The sequence below is a fragment of the Doryrhamphus excisus genome, linkage group LG21, assembly GCF_037039965.1.
Source record: "Doryrhamphus excisus strain RoL-2023G ecotype Guam linkage group LG21, RoL_Dexc_Guam_v1.1, whole genome shotgun sequence".
NCBI lineage: Eukaryota > Metazoa > Chordata > Actinopteri > Syngnathiformes > Syngnathidae > Doryrhamphus > Doryrhamphus excisus.
Genome location: NC_136377.1, coordinates 10,355,497 through 10,377,089, shown reverse-complemented (window position 1 = coordinate 10,377,089; position 21,593 = coordinate 10,355,497). Strand labels below are relative to the sequence as shown.

Sequence of the window (21,593 nt, the reverse complement as noted above, 5' to 3'; positions counted from 1 at the left end):
TCGATTCGCCCACCCTATCTGTGGCGAGGGGAAGAGGACAGAAGAGGCAAAGTATTTCCTTTTCTATTTGCAGGAATGTTTAGTTGAAAACAAATGGATGACAAAGCAAAAGCAATCACACCGAGGTGATGCCGATGACAAAGGACGACATAGGGGTCCGAGGATAACTTTGGATTTGGGACTGTTTGTGATAACACGGTGTCATGACGGAACACTTTCCCACGGAAAAGCAAGATACACCCGTCTCGGGGTTGTAAGGAAAGTACAATTCCGGATTTTTTTCCCTTTTTGGGTGCAGCCAAAGACTGCTAGAATGGAGTAAGACCCAAAGGGGAAAACTGCAATTCCACATAGGAGCGGCATTTTTATTTTAAACAGGAAACACTCCCAGAAAAGTATAACGGACTAAAAGTTTTTGGGTGGACGCACCTACCCACCGGACTGGAGTAGCTGGAATAACACTCAATAAAAGAGTAAAACGGCTCAATAAAAATGTACTTCGGGTGAAGAGGTTGGTGAAATCGCCAGGGAAGCCCAATGAGTGGGACGCAGTCAACACTCACTGATAGGTAGGTGCCTATTTACCATTATTGCATAATGACGAATGTGGATGGGAACGGTGTGAAAGTTAATTTACTGGCAAATGTGTGTGTACTGGCCTCATGCTGTGTACACGGAATAAACACGAGTGTTGTTATTGACTGTAGGAAGTATCTAAACACTTTCAAGTCATAAATACTTTTGCTCAACTTGGTAGGAAGCTTTAAAGTTGCATGTTTGTGAACCGAGTCTGTAACATGTTCCTCTGTGTGTCATTTCCCCGCTTTAGTTTTACCCCAAGCCTCCCAAACAGGGATGTCCAAATATTTAGTCCTTGGTATTCAACATTACTTTTAGCTGTATTTTCTTAATTTTGCTATTTTCTTTTGGTTTAATATCGTTTCTATAATTTGCCTCTCACTTATAGAAAATAGCCATGGGCTGCAAAAGGTATTATGCCACCCCATGCCACACTTTGGACACCCCTGCCAATACACAGCATACCACACACAACACACACACTAGAGATGTGTAATCTCAACTTATAAAACTCTGACAGAGTGTAGCTGTTTTAATTAAATATTACCATTTCTGATGCAGATTTTGCATTGCATCTGCCTAGTTTAAAGTTAGACTGTAAGAAATGTAACCGTTTGACAAATGCTAAATATGACGATATACAACAAATCATGGTATGGGCTAATGGTCCTCTGAGTACTACAATTTGTTGGCACACACAGGAAACAACTCTGGCAAAACCCAAATGAGTCCCATTTAAGGCTTAATTGTGTGGCTTCCACTCCCACGTAAAGCACTGGAGTGTTGCACACAGGACTTTCCCCCTGTGGCGAAAACTGAAAGTCACGCATGGCTGCCGTGTAGCATCAAGAGTCATTTGATTTCCTGACCTTGTGCAGCAGTGGGGATTTCTAAACATGCTTCATGATGCCAAAAAAGCAAAGATTGTGGAAATAGAACCGAATGTTGGCACTGGGCTTCAAGAGACATGGGGCAAATATGACTCATTCTATGAAGTGGCGTAATGGTACTGATACGGCTGAAATTACCCACTGATCCCCATCTCTGGGAGTGCTTGGAGCTGTGGTTGGTTGCATCGTGGAGTTTTTCATCTGAATCCCGATTCAGTTCTCCCCATAGGAACTCAAGAACATTTAACTTTTGTTCCTCAAAACACCTTTATCATCTACTGGCAACATTTTCATTCCTTTTCTACAGCTGGCCCTGTGCAGGGGTAGGCTGGAGTCTACCCCAGTAGGGGCAACCCTCGCATTTCTGCAAATATTTTATCATATCGTTTCATGGGACAACACTAAAGACATGGTGGACACCTGTTTGAGGACGCTCCACAGACGCTCAGTAGAGTGTAACATCACACTGTTACAGTATGTTGGCATTTATGTTTAACCTCAATGAACTGCACTCCTCAGTGCCGGCAGCACTCATACAGCCTCATACCATGACACTCCCACCACCATGCTTGACTGGAGACAAGACACTTGCTTTTGAACTCCTCATCTGGTTGCTACCATACGTGTTTGACTCCATCTGAAGCAAATAAGGTTATATTGATCCCATCAGAGCACAAAACATGCTTCCACTAATCCATGTGCTTGGAGGGAACTGGACTCAGGCTTTCTTGTGCATCATCTTTAGAGGAGGCTTCCCTCTGAGATGATCAATGTGACCCATTTGCAGCAATGCTGGCAGCACACATCTATTTTACCAACACAACCACATGCACTCAACTTCTTTGGTGGAGCATGGTGAAGCCTATTCTGAGTGGAAGCTGTCCTGTTAAAGCAGCGTATGGTCTTGGACACCATGAACCTGCCCACTTTCAGGGTGTTGGCAATCTTTGGATAACCTACAACATTTGTTTTGCCATGAAGTGCCATGTTGAACTTCCAACGGCCGACATTTGAGAGTGACAGCGATAACACAAAATTGAGCACACCCGCTCCCCATCGGATACTAATAAGTCACATGACCCTGGGAAGAAAAAAACAGCAAATTGGGCACAATTGATACAGCTTTGACATTAATGGTTGTGTTTTGACTCATTTTGGGGGGGGGGGGGGAGCTACTTTACATCATTAAGTGTCTTTTCTTAAGTGTTGTCCCATGAAAATATTTCATAAATATGAAATGGGAGTGATGTACTAACCTACTGTATGTAAAACATACATGAGAACATATTTACACATTAACGTCATACATGACCTAGATAGTGGGATAGCTCACTCAAAATATTTTGTCTCCCTCCCACTTCTTCTTTTTTGCATTTTGAAGCTCTACTTAAATCTTCTTGACGATCCAGCAGTGCAAAATGTCCATTCCTGCAATTTTTCAACTGGTTTTAAAATGTAATGAGTAGTGTACATATTAACATAATACATTTTGATTTTTAGAATATGCCAGTTAAAAAGTAAATGAGCTCTGTCAGCTCAGTCTTGAGTGCCGTTTTTTTTTGCTGTATTAGCGTATTTGTCCTGACAAATCAAATTCCAAATTGTCCCAAAATGGTGAAATTAGCCTTCTGTGCTTTCTGCCTGTGTCTTCAATGACAGCATTTTTTCCAAGTCTTCCAGAACTTTTCCTTCATTGTCTTCTATTTTGCTCCAGCAGGAAGAGCAGGAAAGGTTGTGTTGCCTAGCAACAGCGGTGCCAACTTGGACCTTTTTCAAGGCTTTTCTCCGAGGAAAGAATCCTCTCTCTTTAAACATCTGTGATATTTTACTGTCTGGTGTGAGAACCTCCCAGCATGTTCTTCTTCTGTCTTTTAAAAGTACAAACTTTTGCACAAAGACTAATCTCCTTTAGCGTAGGAGTCAACCCTGCCTGTTATCATTACAATAACATTGCACTCCTCAAAGTTAATTGATGAGATGTGGAAACATGGCAGCCGTTCTTAAAATAGAAGGCTGAAAAAAAGAAAAGTTTGCCACTGTTGTTTTCATTTGCAGGGATAGCTGCATGAGTCTTGGAGGGGAAGACGGGATATGATTGACAAGAAATGATTAGACCAGCCTTGTTTCTTCACTTTCTTGTTGATTTTCATGCTTGGTACACCTACAGGTACCTTTTTATTTGGACAAATGCAGGGTCAGGCAAAATGATCTGACACATTTGTAGGTTAAATAAAAGGCAAATAAAGTAAAGTACATATAATGCCATTCTGTTTCATTATGTATTAAAAATGAAATCAGTTCTGGCGGTGCGAGGTCGGCCGGTTGGTTTTGGTTTCAATGCAGATCCAGTAGCTCAGAAGTCGGTAACCCATAACTAGATGGTGTTTGGAGCTGCTACGGGATCATGTCTACCAAGATTGAAGTGCCAACGGAACGCTCGTTGTGTTGCAGTTACAGATTGGTTTGTTTTGATAAATGTTTCCACAATGAAAGCATGATGCTCACCAGTCCAATTCATGGCAGCAACTGAAAAAGAAACCAAAAACAAAAAAGAAACAAAGCAAAATTGCATTACATGAAAAATATGTACGTATATATGTACATATGTATGTATGTACTTTTCCAAAATAAAAACACTTTTTGTTTCTTTACTTTATTTGCCTTGTATTTAAGCTACAAATGTGTCAGATCATTTTGCCCGACCTGTATCATGGTCTTCTTCTAAATTCAATTTTTAACATTATTAGAGCCTTTTCTACACATGAAATAACAGCCATTTGTTTTACCCAATATAGTAGATATAAGAGAAAAGAAGACCTATTAGACATAAATACGTAAAGATACGACTCACATGTCAGCAGTAGGGATGCTCTGATTTCGACCATCCATGAGTGAGATCAGCTGATACTGATCACACTGATTAACTGTACAGAGTCAGGAGCGATTGGCTGGCGACCAATCCAGGGTGTACCCCACCTCTCGCCCAAAGTCAGCTGGGATAGTCTCCAGCATACTCGTGACCCTAATGACGCTAAGCGGCATAGAAAATGGATGGATGGATGGGGGGGTTATTGGGCAGGCCACCATTAGACAATTTCAACAACCCCTGGCAAATCCGTAATTATTAAAGGGGACCTATTGTGCTCATTTTTTGGCTTTTTGTATTGAGTTGTGGACTCCTATAGAGCAGCTACACACGATAACCGGCACACAAAGCGCTCTAGTTCTTCCGACTGATGGCCTCCAGGCACGCCCACTCAGCTGTGGTTGGTCACGCTGCCGAGTGTATAGAAACACTTCTCTCTCAATGGTAAGTAGCTTTAGCGTTTTGCCATTTTCTACAGCATCGGTAACGTCTAAAGTGGCCACTAATTGTGCTGGGAAACGGCTAATAGCACCCCTCTTCCCTGTATGCAAGCACTTTTGCTCCATAATAAACAGGACACCGATAAACCGTTACTGCTTGCTCAGTCCACACAACCAAGTAACGTTGGAAAGTTTGTCAGTCCAGCTGCATACTGACCCATGTTCACAAAACAAAAACAGCCCAGTCAGATTCTTTTGCTGGTAGGCAATCAGGAACTCCAACCACTGGTGCAACAAATGTGTCTTTTCCGTATGAGCCATTGCTAGCAAGCAGAGCTTAGGGGAGGGCAGAGAGCTTATCGGGCTTACAGCCACGCCCATATAAGGAAGTCCACACCTCTGTGACATCACAAAGGGGCAGTTTTACCACGCCTTTTGAAACCAAGCATTTTGAGCCACTCCAAACCTCTTTCAGCGCTCACTTCCAAATGCACAAACCTCATTATCTGAAACTTGGGCATGGTTTAACATGGAAATACATCCTTCTAACTACATTTATAGGGCAGAAGAGTGGAAAAAGTACAATAGGTCCCCTTTAAAAGATAAACTTTGGGTTTTTTTGTGAAACTATTTTTTATTTTGACACAAACCTGAATTTAATTTGATGCATGTTTTGAAGTAATATTATGTTGTGGAAATACATTGTTCGATCATTCTTTTTTACCTCAAGATAACAAAATTAACAGGATAAAATAATGCAAAGAAATATATTTTATTAAATAGAAATGTGTTCCCCTTAACTTAAAAGAGAATAATAGTGTCCAAGGATGCAGGGGTGTCCTTTCATCACTATTAGGGCTGTCAAGTATTTGTGTTTTATTTATGACTAGCAACATTTCAGTTGTACACTACTTTATTTACCTAGCACATCTCCACTCAATCAGTGTAGCCATCGCCTTTGTTATTTTGTGCTCATATGTCATTATATGACGATATATTCTGAATTCAACAGTTATAATAAAAAAAACGTAAGCGTTGAAGCAAATATTCCTTGCCCCTTTATGAGCCGTAGGAGCTGAAATGAGCTTGCGAGCTAGGAGGCCCCTGTTATTGTATCACCATTATAAGGCTATTATATTGCTTTGTTTGTTTTAAAAACAAATAGTCACATTTAGATGTGACAAAGATGATAAGCTAGGCGGATACAAGTAAAGAAAAGTATCTATTGGCTGTCCACAGGGGTACGTCAATTGCCATCGGGGGTAAGTGAATAAAAATGAAAAACATGTCAAATGTCTGAAGGGGTACGCGACTGTAAAAAGTTTGGGAACCACTGTGCTAGACGACGTCATTGTCTAATTTGCATATATTTGCATATGATATTGTAAAATGCTGCGGCAGACCTGTCAACAGCACATGCTATTGCTCAATGAAACATAAAATGTGCTTTCTAATAGGTGCTTTCACCAAAACTCCCCAACGACACTAATCGTTTTTGAGAAAATACGATGTCAAAAGGGATTTGAATGTTGTGACAAAATGTCCAAGTTGGCAACACTGCGTGGATAATTTCAGTTGGTAGCTAGCAGGCTGCTGCCAGTGAATAAAGAAATAGACAAGAAAGTCAACAGCAATAGGCGTAATCAAACACGCTGGCATGGATTGGTGTAGCCTGTGTCAAGCTGGCAGACTGAAACCTTTGAGGTTCTACAGACGAGTGTTGATTCTCACGGCAATATGGGACCCATGTTGGCAACCCGACTTGTCATGAATTGTCATGTCGCCACCGCACAGCGGTTGGTTTCTGTCAACTTTGAAGGGCATTTATCTGCATATGCCAGTCATGTGTTTTTTAAGGAAATCGACCGATACTAATCGGTGGGCGATCAATCGGAGCATCCCTGTTAGCACTTCTTTGTTGTTGTTTTCTGCGCAGCGTACTTTATGCGCTGGCTATTGTCTCATCAGTGTAATATTGTAATAGCGGCTTAAAATGGCTTTACACTCATACTACCCAATATTGTAGACATGAGCCGTTTAAGACGTAAATAAACCTGTTTGTGTCACAGTGAATATGGATTCAGTCAGTAAAGACTCAGAGTCCAGTCAGGCCTCATGCGGACCCCACTGCTGCTCTTGTTGGTCTTTGTCCAGCAGTTTTGCTGATCTATGTGATTAGCCACCCTTCCCACCTCCCGTACAAACCCAAACCCACCTCTGCACCCGCCCCACCTCTGCACCCGACCCTGACGGGAAGGGCTGACATCACTTTTAAACAATGTCTGTCGGCCGCTGGCCTTTCCTGGACGACTCAGGCGACACAGTAGTGCAAGATGGCGGCCGCTTGGACCTTCATTGCACTGAGAATAGTACACATAGTACAAACTTTTTTTTACATGCTAGAATCACAGGGTGTTTACCATCAATTCCAGACTATTCATAGACAATCCTAATTGAAAGAGGTAAAGAAAGTTGTACACACTGCACATATGTTGCACATAAGCCACAGATGTCCACATTGTAACATGAAAGGCACACTATAAACCTTGCAATCCTACCTACACCCGGTGTTACCAGCGTCACTCCTTAGTTCAACAGCTGCCACGGTCCAAGCAGTAGTCTTTTTGTAAACGTAAACGTGATATTAGCATCCACTTCACGAGTCCAATTCACTTCTTCCTGAATCTACACTCTAAGCATTATGGGAACTAGTGCTTTTTAGCCATAAAGTAGCTGCATCATTCTTTAAAAGCATGTGACAAAAGTAGCAGCTTTTAATTTGGAATTTATTGTAATCAGATACCAAAATCGTTGTCAATTCATAGGATAATTCATTTATTATTGATTACCCTCTCTCTTTAATTGTTGTTGCACTTGTGACACAGGAAGCTAACAAGCTAAAGCATAGAAGCATAAAGCATAGAGTCACAGTCTAACCCAGGGGTGGGCAAACTAGGGCCCGGGGGCCTCATGCGGCCCGCCAAGCATTTGAATCCGGCCCGCCAGTTACTTTCAGAGTATTTTACTTTTAACATGATGTCTTATTCAGTTTAAAAAAAAATTTAATTAAATTTCGTTGTTTGGGGGAAATGAGAACATATAGCTGATAGTATCGCACTTTTACAAATAAAATTAGACAAATAATTCAAAGCGGACTGTTAAAATAGTGTGTGTCAAAAAGTTTGCCCACCCCTGGTCTAACCTTTAGCACACTCATCAAAACTTTATTTTTTTGTACCAAAAATCCGGGATCTACCAAGTCATATACCGGAATTTATGATTACCTGCTACTTCTTCTAATTGGCAGCCTTTGGCTCGCCCAAACACAAACTACGACCAAAACCTGATAGGAGCATCCTAGTTTTAGTGTAATTACATCATCTAAAATGTTTTGCAGTGGAAGTCATTATTGAAGTGCTCTTTGCAAAATACATACATCATTTGTGCCACACACATAATACTGACCTAGTACAGGAACTTTGGAAATCCAGTAACAATACTACACTTCGTATCCGTCGCCATCATGCTGGTTAGCCCATAGCTATGACTCACATGAATAAAACATTATTGGGTCAATTTTGTACAGCTATTGTTAGACATGTTTTTCTATGATGGGGCGGTGATTGAACACTGCAAAAAATGTTTTTTTTTGTTTTGACATGATATTTGGACATATTTGGTCACATACAGTTGCTGACAGAAGCTAAGCTGTTTTCTTAATCCTCACTCGGATCCCGAGGGTATGCTGGAGCCTCCAGCTGACCTTTTGGGCGAGAGGTGAGGACTGGTCGCTGTTAAATATGTTTCAATAATTATCATTCTTAGTGTGATATCTTGTTTAAACAATCCTCCGATCCTCCTCCATAATGTTTAATTTTATGACTAGAATACTATATAGTGCTAAATAAAAATCAAGCTACCCAGGCCACACTTTGGATAGCCCTGCCTTAGGAGGTTCCACTGTGCAGTTTTTGCATAATCCCTCAAACCAGCTAAGTGCATCTTCACAAAGATAACCTCCGTAGACCTCCTTGGATCACCTTCTGCCAGGGTCTTTGCTCCAAGACACTTTTGTACCTCCTCCATGTTTTTCCCAGCCTCCTCTCCCACATTCGGGAGTCTCGAGTGGAGCCAAAAAAGCCTCCTCCTGTCTCTTTCCGGGAATGTGCCCCTCAAAGCCCACCCCCCCTCCGCCAGTATAGTAAGTCAGCTGTGACGTGGCTGCCATTGTTGAAAGCCCGGGGCCCCCATTGTCGATGCGAGGGACAGCAGTCCAAACAAGCTCCCTCCCTCCTGCTTCATAAGTCGGAGGGGTTGTCCAGAGAATGACAAGGAGAGGGGACTTTTGCTATTTATACACAATGGATCTATTGGCTCACAGACAATAGCAGGAAGCAGAAAGCTTGACTGTGATCATCACAATGGTGGCCAAGGCAACTGACGTCTTGAGTTGAAGATTCTTGATGTACTCCAGTCCTGTTGGGGGCGCTCTTGTGCATTTAGAGGCCATACTTCCATTGGGGCCATGTTAGGATCACTGCTGTACTTGGTCCCGATGCAAGTGGTAATGGTAATGGTAATGGTAATGGTAATGGTAATGGTAATGGTAATGGTAATGGTTTTATTTCATTTGAACATGCATCAGATTACAATTGAGTGCATCCCATAATCAGTTCCCAGTTCCACATGCCCAAAAGGAGTAGGAAAAGCTTATTAAATCCTACCCCTCCATCTGGTACTTTTACAATCACTGTTACATTTGTTCACTTCCTGCTTTCCATAATACAGTTTAAGGTTGTTTTTTTTAATAATGTACCTCGTACCTCGTACGAGGTGATAAGTGCACTGTAACAAAGGAGGATTTGCTGATTGACATAGTAGTAGACTACAACATCTCTTTGTACCATAAGTTCTTCACCACAACAACCGAAACTGAACTATTCATGGCATATTTCATCAAAGGGAGCATGTCCAGTGGGGTACATTGTGGTCTCTTTTGGTACTTTTAGTGGCACTCTGGAATTGGGCCTCATTAGATTTATTTAAGGATGTCTCCCAATATTGGCAGAAAAATTACATTTTGGTTGGTTCAGATCGGTTTTCATGCCGATAATTATAGAGGTGCACAATTGGTGTCGTTGTGCGTCACACAGCAACAACCTTGCTCGCTCAGTGTCAATTCATTCCAAGTTTCCTCTTTGGAATCTTTGTGGTGGGGGGCCAGATATGTAGAAGACAGGAAGCAATGTTGAAGGTTCAGAGTGGATTTTTTAGCTTGTTGTGGGTGATGTTCCCAGCAGTAGCCCATGTTATGATTATGATCATTGTGTTATTAATGTGTCTGTTGTGAGATCATTCTAAATGCCTTTTGTGGTCCATATCTGGTCCATGTCTCATGACACCTAGTGGCCAATGTAGAATACTATATCTGCAAATAGAATGTTTCTTCTGCCTTATATTTGCATTTTAGCCATTTTTATGCTTAAAAATGCTTAATTTAAAACAATAATAAGTCCAATATGCATATTTGTCGTGTGAAACGTCAGTGTAGTGGCTATTTGTCCTTCAAAAAAAATAAAATAAATGTAACTTACACTATAATCAAAAGGCCACTGATGCACCATGGGTTTTGTTTTACGCAGGCAAAAGAGTCATTGTCCAAACAATCTTGTTCCGTTTCTTCTTATTTCCTTTTATTACCGAGCAAGCAAGCAAACAAACAAACAAAAAAGGAACAAGGGCCTTTTCCTATTGCCTCTCTTGCGCTGGTACAAAAACCATAGGCCTACCCCGGTGCATGCTGGTCCTGTGAGCACTGCCTACCTAAATATATTGCAGGTGCCCAGGGTGTTATCCAATGAAATAAACCCAGAAATTAACTACTAATTAACCCCAACAAAATATGATAGATAAACAAATAAATAAATAACTAACAAGAAAATATTATCAAGTAATCCAAATAAAACAACAACAAAAAATAAATCAACAGATATCAGAAACCTAGGAACACACTAATAAATAACTCCTACAGTCAGGTCACATCTTGTGTAGTGACGTTATTTTCCAGTATATTGGTAAAAAGCTAATATGGAGCATGTTTATATGTTGATATTGTATCTTTATATTGGTTGTGTCTCCTCAGGACCCCAAGCATTCTCAACAAGGAGCCGACGGAAAGGAAAGCAAAGAATGACAAATCCTCTGTCTTGCTCAAACAGGAGTTTGACCCCACTGGTAAGAAATCCGCTTTCCTCAAACTCTATGTGATGCCTTCATTTAAGAAAAGCTCAAAGTGCATTACCTTTTAAAGTTTGATGGTTGAAAGTGACGCAAGTCAAGGTGGACTTTTTGGGTTTGGCTCATCAGGAACAGCAGATTTAAGAGTACTTGAAAGCAACACTCAATAAAAAAAGTTGTTAAGGTGGTTAAAGTGGCCGGTAGGGCTTTCATATCAATCCCAACCAGCCCTTCCCTTCAACCTGGAGTCTTGCAGGCTCCATTGTGGGGCCAGAAGACAAACCATTATCCACTCAACTCTCTCACATAATTGGTTTGAAGTGAGGGGAGGAAGGGAACATTGGAAGGCCAAGTGTGAATCACAGGACTTTGGCAAAGTCAGAGAGGAAAAAATCTGAATTGAGTTATCCTGTGCGTCACGCTGAGAGAGCAAACACAGCTGATGGTAAAGTCATTGGATACAAAACAGATGATAAAATGATGATTTATAGTGTTGTCTAAAAGCACCTGCTTTGATGTCATGGTACTAATTTGTACACTCTCGTCACAAAAAGCAAGCAGAGACTGAATACCGGTGGGCTGAATACACAACCCTGTGGAGCACCAATATTTAAAGAGCCGTACAAGATGTTCTGATCTTCATTTCAACAGAAGCCATTGAGCCCAACAACTTGTGGTTTGGTTAGATCACACAGATAAATGTTGGTCTAAACGCTGGTCTAACAAAAGCCATTCTGCGCTGCCGGTTGGTCTTTGATTTGTACATCTATTTGATTATTTGGGGGGCAGTGGCTCAGGAGGTAGAGGAGGTCATCCAACAACCGGGAGGTTGGCAATTTGGTCCTTGCTCCCTCTACCTACTCTCCCTGTTGTTGTGTCCTTGGGCAAGCCACGTCACCAAATGTGAATGAAGGTATGAGTCAGGCAGTATGAGCTGGGTTTTAGGTCACGTAACCGAGCGTTTTAGGGTGCCCGTCAATTTTGCGCTTGAAATAAGGATGACAACTACGGCAGTCAAAATACATTTTCAACACACACACACACACCACACCTCCGGCCTTCAAAATAAGTGCGGCACACATCTTGTCTAATAGCGGCAACACTTTCTCAACACCTTCCGTGGTTTGTGGTTTGTGTGTGTGTTAACACCGTTCCTCCTCCTTTGGCAACATTAGGATGGTGCTTCTTGTTGATGAATGCTTCCAGTACATCCTGGCCACTTTCAAACTTTGTGATGACTTCTTTCTTAAATTCTTCTTGAATTCCTTCTAGTATTTTTTGAAAGCTGCAGAATTCAAGGTGCAAAGTGACGAGGGATGCCTGTGTTTGGAAACATTGTTGTCAATTAATGATGTGTTTTAGGACTGAACTGATCACTCTGTTTTAAATGCAGTTGTACCCTATATTTATCAATGCAATATGTATATAATACAGTAATCCCTCAACCATGACAAGGGAATTTTTGTGAAGTAGGATTCATCATTTATAAATGGAATATTTTCATAGTTCGTACATATAGCATTATTCGAACATTTACAACCCAAATACGTTTATTTTTTTTTACATGAAATAACTCCCCTATAGTCACCTTTACACTAATATTATCCAATATAGTACACGTAATAGGATAAGACATTTAAGACATAAATTAGACTCATGTTTGTGTGTGTGTCGAAGTGTGTTCCCAAGGGGAATTGAATGGCAGGACAGTCAGGAAGTGACGTCGGGGGTTCAGAGTTTAATTTTAGCTTGCTGTGACTAGCCAGGGCTGGGCCATATGGACCAAAACACACATCCAGATGTATTTAGGTAGAATATCGATATACGATACAGTGAAGAAAATAAGTATTTGAACACCCTGCTATTTTGCTATTTCTCCCACTTAGAAATCATGGAGGGGTCTGAAATTTTCATCGTAGGTGCATGTCCACTGTGAGAGAGATAAACTAAAAAGAAAAATCCAGAAATCACAATGCATGATTTTTTAACAATTTATTTGTGTGATACAGCTGCAAATAAGTATTTGAACACCTGAGAAAATGAATGTTAATATTTGGTACAGTAGCTTTTGTTTGCTATTACAGAGGTCAAACGTTTCCTGTAGTTTTTCACCAGGTTTGCACACACTGCAGGAGGGATCTTGGCCCACTCCTCCACACAGATCTTCTCTAGATCAGTCAGGTTTCTGGGCTGTCGCTGAGAAACACGGAGTTTGAGCTCCCTCCAAAGATTTTCGATTGGGTTCAGGTCTGGAGACTGGCTGGGCCATGCTAGAACCTTGATATGCTTCTTACGGAGCCACTCCTTGGTTTTCCTGGCTGTGTGCTTCGGGTCGTTGTCGTGTTGGAAGACCCAGCCACGACCCATCTTCAATGCTCTGACAGAGGGAAGGAGGTTGTTCCCCAAAATCTCACAATACACGGCCCCAGTCATCCTCTCTTTAATGCAGTGCACTCGTCCTGTCCCATGTGCAGAAAAACACCCCCAAAGCATGATGCTACCACCCCCATGCTTCACAGTAGGGATGGTGTTCTTCGGATTGTACTCTTCATTCTTCTTCCTCCAAACACGCTTATTGGAATTATGACCAAAAAGTTCTATTTTGGTCTCATCTGACCATAAAACTTTCTCCCATGACTCCTCTGTATCATCCAAATGGTCATATGCAAACTTAAGACGGGCCTTGACATGTGCTGTTTTAAGCAGGGGAACCTTTCGTGCCATGCATGATTTCACATCATGACGTCTTAGTGTATTACCTACAGTAACCTTGGAAACGGTGGTCCCAGCTCTTTTCAGGTCATTGACCAAGTCCTGTCGTGTAGTTCTGGGCTGATTCCTCACCTTTCTTAGAATCATTGAGACCCCACGAGGTGATATCTTGCATGGGGCTCCACTCCGATTGAGATTGACCGTCATGTTTAGCTTCTTCCATTTTCTAATGATAGCTCCAACAGTGGACCTTTTTTCACCAAGCTGCTTGGTAATTGCTCCGTAGCCCTTTCCAGCCTTGTGGAGGTGTACAATTTTGTCTCTGGTGTCTTTGGACAGCTCTTTGGTCTTCGCCATGTTACAAGTTAAAGTCTTACTGATTGTATGGGGTGGACAGGTGTCTTTATGCAGCTAACGACCTCAAACAGGTGCATCTGATTCAGGATGATACATGGAGTGCAGGTGGACTTCTAATGGGCAGACTAACAGGTCTTTCAGGGTCAGAATTCTAGATGATACACAGGTGTTCAAATACTTATTTGCAGCTGTATCACACAAATAAATTGTTAAAAAATCATGCATTGTGATTTCTGGATTTTTCTTTTTAGTTTATCTCTCTCACAGTGGACATGCACCTACGATGAAAATTTCAGACCCCTCCATGATTTCTAAGTGGGAGAAATAGCAAAATAGCAGGGTGTTCAAATACTTATTTTCTTCACTGTATATATGCCCATATTTTTTTCCCATAAACAGAATTCAGACAAACGGGACTGGAGTGCATCTCTGTATAGGAGATAGAGGGTTCCAATGTCTGTTGAGCTTCTCTGTGGAGTTGGCATGTTTTTCCTTGTATGCTTTGGCATCCTCTAACACAGGGGTGCTCACACTTTTTCAGCATGCGAGCTACTTTTAAAATGACCGAGTCAAAATGATCTACCCACTACAAAAATGCAAAACATCTATTTATTTTCAAATGTATTGAGGATTATTTGTACGTACAATGTATGTTGATGTACCTTACATAACCAAATGAGCCAATATTGCAAAACACACATAATTAACTATTAACATTTTTTGTAATTACCTGAGTTTACTTTGATGACTTGCACTGAATTGAATCAGCCAGGGATGCATAGTCCGGACAGTAGCTGCTGATAGCCAGGTTAGCCAGGCAAACGCACTTCGAAAAAGACATTGTGAAAAAAAAAGTCCACCTCCCATTCCGTATGGAAGTGATATGTTTTTGCCTTTTTACTTGGTCCAGCTACTTCACTCATTTTAGTGACCATAAACTTTAGCGAGGGCTTAAAATCTGATGCGATTCGCCGACTAGCTTAGCACTTTGCATCGTTGTTTACGCATGAGCGGTGACCTAAAGGTCAAAATTCAGTTGTCATCTGACTGGTTGTCCTGTATGTCAATCAAGTAACGGGGATGGATGATAGGCTGACATCGTAAGTTCTGCTGCACTTAGAGACGTTGTTTGATTTGATTGGTCACCCGAAGGGCAACATTCAGTTGTCATCTGAATGGCTGCCCTGTATATCAATCAAGTGACGGCATTGATGCTAGGATGATATTATACGCCGCGATTGACCAGTGATCGACCAGTACCACCTCCGCGATCAACCGGTAGATCGCGATCGACTTAATGAGCACCCCTGCTCTAACATGACAAAAATATGCATGTTAGGCTAATTGGAGACGGTAAATGGTCTATATGTGTGAGTGTGAATGTGTGTTTTTATATATGTGGCCTATGATTGAGCAGGGTGGTCAGCTGGGATAGGCTCCAGCTTACATGTCTCCTAATGAAGACAATAGAACATGGATAGATGAACAATGTGGAGTGCAACTATTGACATTTCCTCACCTTGCTTTTCCTGTGTAGAAGTAAGTTAACCAACACTTACTTTAGCAAACCACACAATCAGTCTCCTGTAGGATTGCATGACATCATACACAAAGTGGGCTTTTTGTCTGATTTATCTCTTGGGAAAATCCAAAGAAAAAGCAAAACACTAGCCAATACTAATATTGTTTAGAGGCACATTCTTCTGAAACTGTCCAATTTTGCGTTGTTTGACTTCAAGGAGAATGGAGCACTTCCACCTTACAGAGCCTTCTCCATCGCTGCCCCCACCCTCTGGAACTCTTTGCCCCATTCACTCCGTGCTTGCCCTGACCTTCCCAGTTTCAAAAAACAACTAAAAACCCACCTCTTTAAATCTGTTTTTAATGTCTAACTTTTTATACCTGACTGCTGTGCCCCGCCCCGCTTTTACTCATGTTTTAACTGTGTATTAACCAATGAATGTTGTATTTTAATGTATCTTTTACTCTGTTTACTTGCTTTTATTCAACTCCATTCTTCTGTAAAGTGTCTTTGAGTATTTTGAAAAGCGCTATCCAAATAAAATGTATTATTATTATTATTATTACGTAAGCTTGTACTGGTTTAAAACGGGGAACAGGAAGCTTTTCAAACCCTTTCATCTTTCACTTCTGTGCAAAGACACTTTTCCCCACAAGTGCCTGCATCCGACAGCAGCATGTGAAATATGTGCACATTAATAAAAGGCAGACACTTAGAGTAATGAATAACAGCAAGTGTGCTCCCCTTCCAGCCGGCTTCATTATCATTATGATCATAATGATGATTATGAGTGCTAGCATGTGCTGTTCACAGGCCTTGTCCAGCGATGTGTGATAATCCAGAGAGATGAAAATGGATTTGGGTTGACAGTGAGTGGAGACAATCCTGTGTTTGTGCAGCTGGTCAAGGAAGGTGAGGATCCATCACACACACACACACACACACACACACACACAATTAACAAACATGACTTTCCTCTTGTTTGGATGCTTCACAGATGGAGCAGCAATGCGAGCGGGCGTGCAGACAGGAGATCGAATCATTAAGGTGATATTTATGTTTTTATTATGTTGTTGTTTAAAGGAGGGATGACCAAGGTCCAGCTCAATAGCTGTTTGCCATTCATGCCAATCAAATTAAAACATGTGATTATGAAGGAGGTGTAGGACTACACCACACTTAGTAATATTAAATAGTTTATTCACCTCCCTGACGAATTCACATTTCTAGCAGCTTTTGATAGTGGCGTGCAAAGTTGAGAAGAAAAACAAGCAAGTATTGAATAAAAATGTCATAATAAACTTAATAATATACCCATAAGCATGGTGCAAAACCAAAGCAGTATAAGAGCTTTGGACTCCAATTGCCAAGTTGCCCTGTGAGTTTCTCGGCTTCTCTACCACGGGTTTTGAAAATCAGATTAATGATTTATGATGTTGTTTTGTGATTAAATACGACATCTTATTTGTCAGAAATATACATATTTCAGAAAATGTTATGTATTTTTTGCCTAATTGAAGCATTTTGAAGCGTATAAAATGGCTAAATGAAGTAAAATACAAATACTAGACATTCAGATGACGCGTTCAAAGATATGTGTAGTATTCTACACTGGTCACAAATGTTACGGTAATGCTCTGTGAGACACACAAGCACCAGATTGTGCCAGAACAACAATCTTTTATTTTGGCTCTGAATAATGTCACCCAATAATCCCTGATGAAAATAGCTAACACAAACACGGGCTACTGTGTTTGTGTGGGCCCCCAGATAAAACTCAACTGAACTTGTGACATCACTTCCTGTCTGCCCGCCACTCAATTCCTGTAACATCCGAACACATTTACAGCATTTAAAGCATGAGTCATGTCTGCAATGGAATGGATGGAACAAAGTCAGTCTTTCATTGTCACTCTTCCCCTACAAAAATGAACTGGACTTTGAACTAGTTCATGAGAACCATCAACTTGCACAACACTGTTTAAAAGTGACTATAGAGTCTTCGCGTCTAATAAGGTTAAAACTCGTAGTTAGTGCCTACTGAAGTGGAATATCTAAAGAATCCAACACAAAGTATAACTGGCTCAGGTTGAAGTAGCTACGGAAATAACTGGGGGCCTAAGAAAGAGACAAGCGGAACCCCAGAGAATGGCAGTGTGAGGCTTAGTTCCAATATTACAAATATATTTGTAAATATAGGCAGTATACTGCCTCCAAAATAATATTTGTATCCAATAATCTGTTTTGGGACACAATATTTACACATGTTCTGATTAGTCTTGTTTTTTGTATACAGGTTAACGGGACCTTAGTCACACAATCCAACCACATAGAGGTCGTAAAGCTTATAAAATGTAAGTATTGGCGTTTTAAGTATTTACCCTCGTCATCAGGCTTACGTCTCAAACTTGACTAATTTGAAGTAAGTCGGCGAGGTGGGTAGTATTTTCGGATGTAACTGAATGGTCTGCTCCCCTCAACGGCAGCCGGCTCCTACGTAGCCCTCACAGTGCTGGGTAGACCTCCAGGTCTTCCCCAGATCCACCTGGAGGAGCATGATGACGACGACAAGGAGGCACATGAGGAGGATGAGGGAAAAGAGGAGGGAGACGCCAACCACATGATGCAGAAGTCACCTGGTGGGGAGCGACGCTGCAGCACCCACTGCAGCGCCCCCTGCAGCGCCCCCTGCAGCGCTTCCTGCAGCCCTGAGGCACACCCTGCCTCCCCTCTACCTGATGGGGTTGGATATTTTTTTATCGAGAAAACCATTATAAAAATCATCTGTAAACTGTCCATACATGTGAAAGTGAATGTGTGTTTGTATATATGTGGGGTGTACATTGCCTCTCGCCTGAAGTTAGCTGGGATAGGCTCCAGCGTATCCCCGCAACCCTGATGAGGACAAGCGGCATAGAAAAGAATGAATGATATAAACGTTTCTTACAGTTACCCCAGATTTGTGTTTTCCAGGATGGAGCCACAGTGTCTCGAATGACTGAGGCAGAGGAGGGGGATCATGGCGTGTCCTCACTCGGTGACGCTGCTAACGAGGGGCTTTGTACAAACGACATACTGGTGAGTGGAATAATACATCTTTGTTTTCTACTGTAACGGGCACATGTTTTACTCCAGTCCTGCAGGGGGAAGCAAAGTGCATTACAAGGAATGAAAAGCAGGTTTATCCACCTCTGCTGGGTCCTCCAGCCATATCCACTGCCTTCTGAAGCGCAGATGCAGCTGACCCGTTTCAAGTGTGGTGCAAATGCTCACACATCATCTGGAGTCCGATGCAGCCTCACACATAGTGTCTGCATGCCCAAATTTTGCACACTTGCAAGTACAGCGAGATCTTTCCAGAACCATTTAGATTTTTTAATATTTCCACAAACATTTATACCATGGATCTGGTAAAGTTTAATAGTTTATTCATTCTTTCATTCATTTTCTACCGCTTATCCTCACAAGGTTCATGGGGATGCTGCAGCCTATTGTCTTTGGGCGAGAGGCGGGGTACACCCTGGACTGGACTCGTTGCCAGCCAATCACAGGGCACATATAGACAAACAACCATTTACACTCACATTCATACCTATTTGGAGTGGCCAATTAACCTAGCATGTTTTTGGAATGTGGGAGGAAACCGGAGTACCCGCAGAAAACCCACGCCCACGTTCAGCCTAGTGTAATGGTTTATTTCATATTTATTTATTGCTAATGCACATGTAGTGGTCTGTGCCAGTGACTCGTTCACTTGCATTTGAGTGTTTGTGATGTCCGTTCATGCATTCTTAAAGGGATTGCTGCTAAGAGGCGGAAATTAAAAATGTCTATTTATAAAAATCCGATTTATCAATTAATTGGAAAAATAACTGACCAATGAATCAATGATTAAAATAATTATTAGTTCTATCCCTAGGGCTTTATGTAACTAATAAGGTCTAATATTTAGAGATATAGTCCTTCTCTCCTGTGTCAGCTATCGTTATTTCCTTTTCATAATATACATCTTTTTCACTTTATGTGGTTATCAAATGTTTTCTGTGACATAATGAGAGCAAGGTCATCTTTATAAATTATCTTCGGAATTCTTTTCTCATTCCACAATCTTAAATCCACTATCGTTGTTGCCAGGAGTAAAGTGTGAGATTGTTGATGTGCATTTAATATGCTTGCACACTCGATGCCAAAGCAAGATAGTATTTCTAAAAGAGGGATTGTTTCAATGTGCATACAGTATATACATTTACTGGCTACCCTAAAGCAGGTTCCTTCTCTACGAGGCTGATGTTATTAATTGATATGGACAGTGTGGACCATCACTCAAGTGTTTATTCTTTTTTCGATCATTTTTAACACCTAACCCAGGCAGCTAAATGAAGGAATAAGCCAATGCTAATCAAAACATTGTCGGAGTGTCATGGATATTATAAACTCAAATGGTGGTGACTCATAGTTATACAACACACGCTACTTTCTGAGATCTAAACACAACAGGAAGTCTGGGCACCCGCTGCTTTTTAATAACAATGTTCTCATCTGGCTAAAAATAGGGATGAAACCCTCCCACTTTCCAAATCCCCTTGGAACCTCTGCTGAATTCCCTTCCCCCCAGACTAAACAATCAATTTAACTTAATTGTTGTGCTGTGTGTCCCGGCTGTGTTTGTTAGTTGAGCAGCGGCGGTCGAGGCCCCGTCCTCCCTGAGACAGGAGAAACGCCCCGTCAGAGCCCCAAAGTCAGCCACCGAGATGGGCTCAACTCCTGCTCGTCGCCTGATGCCGAGGATGCCCCCGACACGGTCAGAACTGCATTTATGTACTTTTAACTAGGGCTATCAAAAACAACACGCTAACGGCGTTAGCTAATTTATTTCATTAATTTCATTACATTCATTGCAATTACATATTTTAGATAATTAACTAAATGCAAAACTATGCATTCATTGTACTGAAAACAATACATTTACCATATATGACATGATGTCTTTGAACGCAACATCTCATTGCTCATAATACAGTTTAAAGTGTAATTAAAATGTTCTGCTATGTTTAAAGAGTCTGGTGTTAAGCAAATAGATTTTTAGACTTGTGTGGTATGTGTGGTACATACAAATATAAATATAATCATCCCATCTTGTCATTTATCTTTCTCTTTATTAAATACCACCTCCAAGGCCCTCAAAGTGCTTTGACACTCTTAGAATATTTACCTACTCATGATGCAGCATCTTGCCCAAGGATACTTGGATATGATCATGATCATGGCCATAGTTGCGAATGGTGATTAATCATGATTAATGTTGTCATTCATTTAATAAATTTTAATTCATTTTAATTACAATTTTATTAATTAAATGTTATTTTCATTCATTTAATTTCCAAATTTTAACAACATAACCATCATGCGATATTAACAATACAGATGAACACACCTTTCCAAACTCTTTACTATCAGATTGAAACATATGCAATTCATTCATTTAAATGCTTCACTTTTTGCGTCGTATTACAGGAATTACAAAAATGAAGACTAGCGATAGTTAATGCTAGATCCATGTTTTTTGGCCCATTAAAATGTTCTGTCAGGACAACTGGCAACATTACAGCATCAAAAAGAAGAATAATGAATGAAAGAAAGAAGAATGAATGTGAGCGTTAATTAATGCTAATGTGGAGCGCTAGCTAACTGGGCTCATTATTGACTGAATTATTGCTTAAACTTTGTTCCTCCCAAATTGTGTTTCTTTTAAGTTTAAAATGGACTTCAATGAATTGCTTCAAGGAAATAAAATATGCAAGAATAAAGAGAAGCTTTAGCAAAGGCTAACATTAGCCAAAGCTAGCATTAGCCAAGGCTAGCTCGCTTTACTGGCTTCTTAGGGAAAGTATTTTTGAAATTACACAACAAACTTTTGAGTAGTTTAAACTAGCGGTGTCACGAGACACTGAGATCCATGGGTGTACAAAACAAGATTTTAACTGTACATT

At 40.9% G+C, this 21,593-nt stretch overlaps 1 protein-coding gene across 4 annotated transcripts in view; it reads left to right on the top strand.

Annotated features, from left to right (window-relative positions):
* Window positions 1-21,593, top strand: part of LOC131137938 (rho guanine nucleotide exchange factor 12) — a 47,459-nt gene that overhangs the window by 16,339 nt on the left and 9,527 nt on the right. For 2 of the 4 annotated variants that reach the window (XM_058086411.2, XM_058086409.2), the window contains exons 1-8: window positions 4-569; window positions 10,918-11,009; window positions 16,417-16,515; window positions 16,601-16,650; window positions 17,900-17,957; window positions 18,090-18,346; window positions 18,577-18,681; window positions 20,276-20,404. In XM_058086411.2, the coding sequence (XP_057942394.2) occupies window positions 538-569; window positions 10,918-11,009; window positions 16,417-16,515; window positions 16,601-16,650; window positions 17,900-17,957; window positions 18,090-18,346; window positions 18,577-18,681; window positions 20,276-20,404 (822 nt within the window). In that variant the 5' untranslated portion in view covers window positions 4-537. Of the gene's footprint in view, window positions 1-3; window positions 570-10,917; window positions 11,010-16,416; window positions 16,516-16,600; window positions 16,651-17,899; window positions 17,958-18,089; window positions 18,347-18,576; window positions 18,682-20,275; window positions 20,405-21,593 lie in introns of those variants that run through there. The other 2 variants (XM_078787982.1, XM_058086410.2) reach the window with 1 other exon arrangement.